Here is a 10,880-nt window from a genome sequence, read left to right as displayed (position 1 = left end):
AGTGGCCCTTTAAGGCAATTATGGTCCTGTGAGGTTGGGGCCGCCATCTTGTTAAAGAGTCGCGCACAGTGTTCTTTTGTCCCCCGGTGTTTGCCTGTGAGACAAAAGAATGAGTCATACAGCTGCGATGCTTTTCAGGGGAGAGGCCCCACTGCAATGGCAACACTTCCCTGCAATAGTGGGACCCCTTCCTGTGATAAAACATCACGGCGTAGTGCCTCTAGGCCTACGTTTGTACCTGAAGCAAAATGGGGAGGGGCAGGCATATAGTGACTTGTGTAAAGGCACATCAATGGGATTTCACTCCAGCTTCTATAGTTCTCAGCCTTCTGCTTTAGCCACTAGGCTGATAGTCCACTCCAAGCGTAATACCAAGGCTGCAGCAGTAAAACTGGTTAAGGGACTAAATACAAAGAAAAGAAAACTAAGATATTAAGCAGGCCCTGTGTAACCACTGTGGTCAGTAAAGTAAAACCTGAAAAAGGCTAAAGGAATATTGAGAGGCAAGAGATATATTAACTGGCTGTTAATGAGAAAGATGTAATACCATGGAGAGCATAAATATTTAAATACTGCTGTAGCAAAACAAGCTATTAATGGTACTGTCCATCATGTAAAGCTCCTTTTACTGCAAGAACTTTTTCTCTCTCTAATTACAAGTTAAACAGCAGATGGCAGTGTTCGACATAATTAGTAGCTGGAGCAAACAGGTTTAATCCCTGAGCTAGAATGAGCTGCTGACACCACACTGTCAGGCGTTAATTTCTAAGCAGCCTGAAAAGATGTACAGAAAAGCAGAAAATAGTGGTTTTTTGAACATCCTTCGACTTAATATTGTAGCAATATGTTTGTGACTAATTAGAGACCCAACTGAGTTGCTCTAGGATCCTAATATTTTTAGTAAATGGCCTTTGAATGCCTGAGAGCTGCGACCCCTCAGGTTGTAGTAACATTGCAGTGTCCCCCAGAAACCCTCAGGGAGTAGCTTGTGGGCAGAGGCAAGCAGAAACCCAGTTGACAGGTGGGAGGTTTCCAGGAGAAAGCTACGTGCACAGGCGCAGATGAGGCCTGTGAAATGCCTACTAGGACCCTCAAGTGGCCAAGGGTTTAACCCCTGGTCAATAACAGGGATATAGCATGAAGGTATGATGAGACAGTGAGTCATAATGTCAGTTTACTGTTGATATAACCAGAACAAAACAAATGCCAAAATGTAACCTCTCTTTTGCTCACCACTAACTGGCAGAGAATAAGGATAAAATGCTTATTCTCACTACCCTCAACATATGCGATTTGTGTTTGTTATCACAAATGATAGAGGTAACGAAAACAGCTTTTTAAAATTTATTGCGCATTGCCTTGTTCAGAACAAAATCCAATAAATACAGATATCCTCTTTCATCACACTGGAAATGTTGCAGTGTATTCTGAAGTTAGAATATTGAAACTGGCTACTGAAATCAGTGCTTTGCACAAAACAAGTATCCTAGGTCTCAGAAACACTACTACTATTCTCATTTTGATACTTTTCAGATGTTCAACTGGTCCATATAGTCATTATGAGAAACCTTAAGTGATCTGGTTTTAATCAGTAACTGTGCCTATTGAGCTCTAGGTCCAAGGAAGATGGAATAGGACAGTTATTAGTGGTTGTGGGGTTTGCCCCTGCCTCTGCCAGCCGGAGGAGCATCCACTATTGACCGAGGATTCTTGATGGTTTCATCCACAGACAGGATGAGACAAGCAGCTTCAGATGCAGCAGTTAAAGCATTGATTCGAACAACAGCAGGTTCCCACACACATGCGTCAAAATTATCTGCAATGTCTTCATTGTTCACGTCAACTCCATACCACATTCCACCCTAAAAGCAATAGGAAAAAAGTTAGTGTCTCAAGTACAGAGTTTGGTACAAAAAAAGAAAGACCAACCTGATCCAGCTTTGGTCATAATTCTCATTTGGAAATTTTCAATCCACAAATCTGAATAACGTGAAGTTGTTCATCTGTAACAGATGGTCTCTGTAGTCAGCAAGACAATTCAGCTAAATAAAGGGCAAATTTTTAAAGGGCCACGTGTAAAAATCGGGACTTATCTGCACAAGTGTCGGGCCCTGAAAAGGGAGCAGGCCGGGGGCGTGGTCTGGGCAGGGAGGGATGGAGGCTGGCTGGGAGAGAACCTTGGAGATTGGAGTCCTACGTGGAAGACTACATTTCATAGAAAACACATCTCTTTCTCCAGTGACGTATATAGTTTTGCCATTGGAGTGCCCTTTAGCGAAAGGCTAAGACATTCAATGTCTGCAAGGCAGGGGGCTGGAAGAAGGTGAGACCTTTTTTTTTGTTTTTTAAAGGTCTATATGCAAGGAAGTTAGTCGTCCGTAGGCGGGAAATTCCTTCTTCCTGGTGCAAGTCCGCAAGACGGATTCGCCAAAGGAGAGATTTCTCACCCCACAGTGCAGTAGGGTGTGAGAAGCAGTCCTAGCGAAAGTAGTACCCCGAATGGGAGTACCTGAATAAGATCTCTGTATGGCCGATGGAAGGAAATGGAGCTTTTTGGTGTAGTGAAGGCCTTCTAAGGCCATGCTTGCTGTCATAGCAGGGTCCTTAATACCTAAGTCGCCTGTAAAAACAGAGGATTCCTTTTTTTTTTTTTTTTTTTTTGAAAAAGAGAAGGATCCCCGGCACCGAAGATCATTCCCATGATATCCAACGGTGCAGATGTATCGCGCGGGATGCAGCTGCCATGGCAGCGAGGTTCTTGACTACACTAGTACACGCGGACTGGTGCTGCCATGCAGGTCTGATTGTCGACGCTGCAGGATCACACGCTGGTGCACCCCAATTGGTTTGGTCGTCAGGTGTAGCAGCACAGTGACGTGCTCGTGGGCGCGTCGTAGTACTCAGGTGGATGTGTTGGTGAGCTTGTGAGCTCGCTCTTAAGTTTTGAAAGTGCTCATGGTTCCATAGAGACTGTGCTCCTACTGTCACTGATTTTTTTTTTGTCATGCCCATGTCATGGGCTTTCGTCTTGTTAAGTTACGTGTTTGTTCGCCGAGGCGCACGTGCCTGTTATATATATTGTACGGTATGACACCGCGTCAATGCTTCGGCGTGTTTTGTCATTTATTTATTATTTTTTGTTTTGGCATGCGTATCGTGCTTTTGAAACGCACAATGCTTCCGTGTACTCGGCGGCCGCTTCGGTGTCCCTGAGTGCCTGGCGTCCGCAGTGATGTCGTGGCATACTCAGCGCCCATATCCCCACTACCAACGGCGCATCTGAAGTCCGCGCTAATGATCGGTGCGTTGTCGACAGAGGCCTTGTGCCTTGGGAAAAAACACTGGTGCGACGCTGGATAGGCTGTCGAAAAATACCTGTGGGACGGCTGGGCAGTTGGACGAGCCAAGAGAAGTGTCGGAGCCCCGGTGGATGTCTCGGAGCATCGATGTGTCGGCGTATGTGCCATATTTTACCTCAAGTTGATGGTCCAGTGCACTGGTGCCTGCGTTGATGGTTTGGCGCTCGCAGCGATGATTTGGTGCTGCGTGTTGATCGGCTCGGCGCCTGCTTCGATTGCTTGGCGCACCCAGCACCTGCGCCGATGGCAGGCGTGCCCGGCTCTTGCGCAGATGGTCCACGCCCCTGGCGTCTGTACAATGGTAGGTGCACCCGGCGCCTGCGCTGATCAGCACCTGCGTCATTACAGATGCTTCTTCGGCACTGCAGAGCACTTGCTGCTCCTTTCCAGAGGCTCAACTCAGTGCTGGACCCTTAAAACGGGAGGCTACTGAGGAAGTAGAAAAGAAAAGGGCAACGGCCCCCTGGAGTCCTTGAAGACCTGTCTTGGCGCGCCTGCTATGCCGGTGAGTTGTTTGAGCAACGATTTTTTCGCCCCTCCCCCGGGCTCCACTCAATACTGGCCCGGGAAAAACCGGGAGGCCGAGGAGATTGAAGTGCAAGCATCAGATCAGCTGGGAGGGGGACGGGGGTGCCCCGGGACGTTTAGAATGGTCCCGTGAGGGGAGGTCATCTGAAGTCTTTTTTTTTTTTTTAATTTGTTCTTTCATCTATTTTTGTTTCCTTTCTTTTGATCTGTCATTTTATATATTTGAAAGTAAATTGTAAGGAGAAGAAAAGAGCTCCGCGCACTCTGTTGCACGGAAAAAATTTGACTGAGGAGCCTGAGGTGATCCTATCAGGATACAGGAGGGAGGGAGTACCTGGCTAAAAGACTTTGCTAGACTTTGAGAGCTCTGCCACCTAGTGGCACGGAGAACGTATCCAGACAGCATGGCTAATTCAGCTGCTTATCTACGTGAAAATTAATCCAACAATCAGATCCCTTCCATGTCATATTTATAAATGTTGTAATAACCATACATCCAGCAAAAGTAGGGAGGCTATTGTCCAAAACATCCAGTTTCCCCCATGATCATTGATATTAAAGTTCTAGCCTATGCAGTTTACCTCAGCCTTTTTGGAAGCCCAATGTAGCTGTGCCACTGCTGTTAAGAAAATGCAAGCACTGCTCTTTACAGATTACCCCATACCTTCTGGGAAGCCTGAAACAGTCGTACCACTACTGGTTAAGGCTGTTTATTCTACATATGTTTTACAATATAAAACATTACTTAGATCTGCAAGACCACCTGAAAGGAGGTGGGAGAGGCTCACCTGTGCATGTTTAGCTCTCAGTTTATTCAGAATATTGGTAGCATCAAAGCCTGCATTGTCACACAGCTGACGTGGAATGATCTCTAGGGCCTTGGCATAAGCACCAATCAGGAGCTGCTGTTTACCAGGTATAGTCCTGGAGTAATCTCGCAAATACTTGGATAACTCCATTTCTATAGCACCACCGCCTGCAACAATGGAATCGTTCTGAGGGGACAGAAAGAGAATTATAAATGTCGAGAAATTATTTCTTTAAGCTACCTGTACATCATCCAAGAATTTTAGCCAATCGAAATGTGGGTTTTCCTACATATAAGGTATTTTTTTCCTACCAAACCTGGAAACCCCTCTTCTGTCTTTTCAGTTCCTTTTCTCTGGTAAGCTCTGAACAGCTGATCCAAGTACCTTGATAGCTCTCCTGACAATCATGATGGCATCGTGGAGGGACCTCTCTGTCTCTTCCATGAACTGCTCTGCACCACCTCTCAATATGATAGTACAGGTTTTTGCCTTTGGACAGCCAGTGAAGAAATTATACCTGCCAAGGCAAGAGCAACAGAACATTAACAATAATGTCACAACATATGGAGGGACAAGAGAACAGGAAATTGCTTTTTTTTTTTTTAAAATCATAATTATATTATTAGTGACTGTATATGGTAATGTTGAGGCTGATACTCAAAATTTCTTCAGCAAACTTTTGAAGTTAGCTGGATAAAACTCAAGGTTTGAATTTTTCCAATTCCTGTGGATAATTTTAACTAGGCAGTCACTGCCTGGTTAAAATGTATTTATTAATTTAAAATCTTTTATATACCGCTTCTACAATGTAAGGTAAATCAAAGCTGTTTACAATAATAAATCTTCATAATAAAATTTAAACAAAGTACAAATAAATACTGAGACAAGTCATAAAACAAAAACAAAACAGAACAGTGCAATAAAACAGAACAAACCTCTTGATAAGAACTGTTAGGACTCAGATGTTTGAAACTTCTTTAAATGTGAGTGAGCATAAGTATGTTTTTAAGTTTTCTTACATTCCTTAATTTGTGTTAATTGCCTGAGGGAATTAGAGATGGAAGTCCAAAGAATGGGAGCAGCTACCGAGAAGGCACATATTCTGGTGATATCTAATTTGGCCACTTTAACAGAGGGGATCTCGAGGAAATTTTCATTCATGGAGCGGAGATGATGTGAAAGTTGATACAATCATAGAGAGGTGCAAAGCCAGATAGATTTCTTATATATGAGGTTATGGATAATAGATAGAATTTTATATTGTATTCGAAAAGGGACTGGGAGCCAGTGCAATGAATAGAGGACAGGAGTGATATAATCTCGGCATTTTGAGTTTGTGAAAATACGAGCAGCTATATTTTGTATTAGTTGCAAAGGAAGTAGAGCAGTGATCTGGAGCCCTAGGTATAACGCACTATAGTAGTCTAACCATGTGAGAATCCGGGCCTGCAAAACTGTTCAAAAGTCACTGGGATATAATAAAGTAGGTGAATCTTATAGAAAGAGGTTTTTACCTCAGAAGAAATCAGTTTTGACATGGATAAGGCCGAGTTTAACATGACACCGAGACCGCGAGCATGGGTAGTGATGGGAATAGAGAAGTTGTCAAAAGTTAGGTGAGTTGGCGGGCTATACGTACTGTGAATAGGGGATGGTGGATAAGTATAAGATTTCTGTTTTGGTAGGGTTAAGTTTTAGACTATTGTGAGATAACCAGGTGTTAATGGAGTTAATAGGGTGATAGTGTCTAACAATCTGAAGTCGACAAAGCAGTGTGACACAGTGATAGCCAAAGCCAGAAGAATGCTGGGCTGCACAGAGAGGAATATCTAGTAAGAAAAGGGAAGTGATAATCCCCTTGTACAGGTCCTTGGTGAGGCCTCACCTGGAGTACTGTGTTCAGTTCTGCAGACCGTATCTCAAAAGAGACAGAGACAGGATGGAGGTGGTCCAGAGAAGGGGGACCAAAATGGTGGGTGGTCTCCATCGAATGACTTATGAGAAGAAGTTGAAGAACCTGAATATGTATACCCTGCAGGAGAGGAGGAGCAGGGGTGATATGATACAGACCTTCAGATACTTAAAAGGTTTTAATGATCCATGGTCATCAACAAACCTTTTCCACTGGAAACAATTTAGTAGAACTAGGGGTCATGATTTGAAACTCCAGGGAGGAAGACTTAGAACCAATGTCAGGAAATATTTCTTCACTAGAGAGTGGTGGATGCCTGGAATGCCCTTCCGGAGAAAGTGGTGAAGACTAAAACTGTGAAGGATTTCAAAGGCGCATAGGTTAAAAACTGTGGATCCTTAAAGGCTAGAGGATGGGAATAAATAAAAAAGCTTGGGGGTAACCTGCACGGAGCGGCAGATACTACCCTTGGTAAGCTTGCTGGGAAGACTAGATGGACCATTTTGGTCTTTTTCTGCTGTCATTACTATGTTTATCAGTCCGCTAACCAATTGATAAGAGCTTGTTTGGCAACAGCATTCCCTATCAAGATAAAAAGACATGAAGAGTTGAGAAGCTTGATAGCAAGTCTGAGTTCTCTTTAGATATGCCAGGGCTCTCTCATTTCACATGGGAGACCAGATCCTTGGGTCCACGGCTATTGGGTGAGCACCTCCACCCCAAGGTAACAGGCATTGGTAGACAGTTACTTGATGCAATGCATCAAGTAACAAGAGACCTACCTATAAAACATCTGGATTCTTCCACCACTAAAGGGATACAAGATTTAATTCGATAAAGACTGACAGAACTGATCTCATTTTTTCCTCTAGATGTGGACTGTATTAATATAAATGTGGACAATAAATGGGGTTTTCCCTGTTTTGTAATAATGATTATTTCCTTAAATACCTTGTTTATTTCATTGTAATCAATGTTATAAAATTCAATAAATAATAAATTTAAAAAAAAAAAAGAACTGATCTCATTGGTTTCAAAGCCCTACCAAAGGCTCTGCATGTGCAAACAAGTCAGATCAAAGCCACTACAGCAATCATATGTCCAAGGAGGACCACAACCACCCTTGCTGAAACTCAGTCCTAATAAGAGGAGGCACCTTACCAAGCCTCTCCACATCACTGCTCTTTCAACAGGGAAAAATGTTTTCCCTTGAAGCAAGTCTATCTAGCCTCCTATGAACTGAATTCTTTGACTCAGATTTGACTTGGCAAAGGTGACTATGAAACCCAGGGACCAAGGAGCCATATGGTCTTCAAGAGAATCTACAACTCCTGATTGGGATGGACCTATACTGACCAATCATCCAGGTATGAGAACATGAAGACTCCCTGTTGACAAAGTGGTGCTGCAACTATCGCAAAGCATTTTGTGAATACTCTTGGAGCCACAGAGAGATTGAAGGGGGGGTACTTTTTATTGGTGCTGTGTGCCCTTCACCACAAACCTGAGAAACTTTTGATGGACAGGCTGAATGGAGATGTGTGCATAAGCATCCTTTAGATCCAGAAGACATCAAATCCTTTGATTGAAGGAAAGGGAGAATTATTTGGAGGAAGTTCATCTTTAATCTCTCCCATACCAATAATTTGTTCAGTCTCTGCAAGTTAAGTATAGGTCCTAAGCCCCCCCCCCCCCTCTGATTTTCTGGGCATCAGGAATTACCTGGAATAGAATCCCTGGCCACATGCCTGAGGGACAGGTTAGATCGCCTTCTACTGAAGAAGTGACTCCACTCCCTGTTCGATTGAGAAGGGTAAGAGTTGAAGTCCGATGGGTCAGAAAGGGTGAGAGAAGTATAAAAAGTAGCCATGCTCCACAATTTTCAGGACCCACAGGTCTTAGGAAATAGAGAACTATTCCAGCAGGAAGGACTGAATGCCCCTCCCCCCCCCAGATTCTGCTGTGTGAGCTTTTGGACGATGCTGTGCCCTCTGTCCTCTGGCAGACATGCTGAAGAATGGGATGAACTTGAAGCCGTGAAAAAAAAGACAGAAGGATTGTTGAAAGAATTAACACTTGTAGGGAAAATACTGGCATCCAATACTGGTTGTTCCCCCTACTGCAACAGACTGATTGCAAAATGGACTGAGGCTCTTTATTCAGAATCACCCTCTTGAAATAAATTTCCTGTGCAAAGCACATCGCAAGATGATTAAGCATGTTCTCTTGGAGGCCACTTGGTTGCAGCCACACAAGTCATTGGGCTCCTATAGAAGCTACAAAAATCCTGGCTGCAATATCAAAAGCTTCGTAAGTAGAACGAGATGAGGCACTTCACATTCCTCAAAATCCTCTACTGGTTAGTGGAAGTCTGCCTGTTCTGGATCTGTCAAATCCATCAGTCTTTTACATGTATTCACGCACTGATACTGAACCATGTAGAGCTGAGCTGTGATCTGGGTATTCAGCGTGGATCCTTGGAAAGCTTTTTTCCCCCCCAAGACATGTCCAACACCTTTGAGTCCTTCCCAAGAGGTGTACTGGAGTGATCACATGTGCACTTAGCGTGCTTCAGCAGAGAATTCACCACTACCATGTGGTGGGGAAGTTGGACAACCCCAAAATGTAGGAAAGCTTGATCCCTGTATTTTAAATCCAGCTTACGGACCATTGGTATGCATGTCATTTGTGTCCGCCACAATCTCTTCTGGAGATCCTGCAGAAGCTTGTGAACAGGGATAGTTGCAGAATCTGCTGGAAGTTAAAGAAACTGAAAAAGCCCAGCATCATCTGTTCAAGTCTTTTCTTTATCAATACTCTGTGTTCTTGCCAGCTACTCCAAGTTCTTGAAACCTTTATCTTCATTTGTTAATCATCTATATCCTAGGTGATGTACAGGAGGAAAATGAGCATAAAATCAATACATAAACAGTATAAAACGATACCGTAGGTGCCACCTGCCATCTGCTGGAGTCAGAGAAAGGGACACAGAGGGCGCTCCAACCTATTAGGGGCCATCCTTACAGTTTTTGCTCTGACTCCATCTGCTGGAAGGGGGACATAACCCACTGTCTGAACTGATCCGGGTACATACAGGGAAAAAATGATACTTGCAACAATAGAAAAAATGCCAGACTAATCAAAACCGTTCACGAGCCTAGTAAAATGCCTGCCTGAATACACAAGTTTTTAACAAAGTCTTGAAAGACTTCATGCTGCCTGCAAGGGGCAGTGCTTCGGGAAGGGAGTCCACAACACTGGAGCAGCAACTGAGAAAGCAGTCTCTGGTAAAACTAAGCCTGGCATGCAATGGAGAGGCACCGTCTAGAAGGCCCCTTTGTGAGGATAGGAGCTGAGTTGGGCAGTACATCTGCAGCAAAGCCATTACACCATGGTGAAAGGGCGGAGGAAATCAGTTTGAAAATGATAGTTGTAACCTTGTATTGATGCGTTTTGCGATCGGGAGTCAGTGTAAGTCAAAAAGCACAGGGGTGATATGTTTGCATCTATTGATGCCAGCGATGAGACACGCAGTCGCATTCATCAATAGTTGAAGAAATCTTGGAGTAGCAGCGGGTAGACCCAAGAGAATGGAGTTACAATATTCTACAATAGGGAGTATGGAAGCTTGTACCACTGTGCAGAAGTCCTCCTTATTTAACAGATGTTTAAGCCCACAGAGTACTCGAAGTCTGAAAAAGCCTGCAGTATGATAAGGGTGGAATAAAGTTGGGTCAATTAAGACGCCTAAATTCAAAATGCAAGAGTTAAGTGAGAATGAAATGTTCTCTATCACAACTGAGGTGTATGGACTCTTGGCCAGAGGTTGCTGAGTCAGCTGACATTGTGTTTTAGAAACACAGAGACAACTTGTTGAAAAATAGCCATCGCTTAATAGTCGATAAGCACAGATTCACCAGATCAACTGTTTCTGTCCAGGAAGAACAAGCCCAGGCAAAAAGTGTCATAGGCGTACAATTTATACCATTTACACAACCTGGCAAGCACTTTGCACAAAGGAGTCAGATACATGTTAAAGAGCATGGCTGGGGGGGGGAAGGAGAGAGGTGAGAGGACCCGGAGAGGAGTTTAAACTACCGAACTTGTTTCCTATGAGGGTGAGGATACGTCCCGGCCTGATTAATCTGTCTCCTGTGGAGGGTGAGGATACTTCCCGGCCTGATTGGACTTACCGCTGACGTCATCAGAAAGGGGACAGTAGGCCTTAAAACTGCCCCTTTCTGCGGCGCGCAGCTGCTGCTGGCGCGCTGC

The 10,880-nt window shown here is 44.1% G+C and overlaps 1 protein-coding gene across 1 annotated transcript in view; it reads right to left on the bottom strand.

Moving 5' to 3' along the window:
• Positions 1-1,328: 1,328 nt before the first annotated feature.
• The window catches only part of CCT7 (chaperonin containing TCP1 subunit 7), a 75,048-nt gene continuing 65,496 nt past the window's right edge, over positions 1,329-10,880 (bottom strand). The window contains exons 10-12 of the mRNA XM_029594638.1: positions 5,081-5,213; positions 4,676-4,882; positions 1,329-1,862 (exon numbers count right to left, since the gene is read on the bottom strand). Of these exons, the coding sequence (XP_029450498.1) occupies positions 1,644-1,862; positions 4,676-4,882; positions 5,081-5,213 (559 nt within the window). The 3' untranslated portion in view covers positions 1,329-1,643. The remainder of the gene's footprint in view (positions 1,863-4,675; positions 4,883-5,080; positions 5,214-10,880) is intronic.

Source organism: Rhinatrema bivittatum, chromosome 1 (assembly GCF_901001135.1).
Source record: "Rhinatrema bivittatum chromosome 1, aRhiBiv1.1, whole genome shotgun sequence".
NCBI classification, from domain to species: Eukaryota; Metazoa; Chordata; class Amphibia; order Gymnophiona; family Rhinatrematidae; genus Rhinatrema; species Rhinatrema bivittatum.
This window is presented reverse-complemented; position numbering and strand designations above follow the sequence as displayed.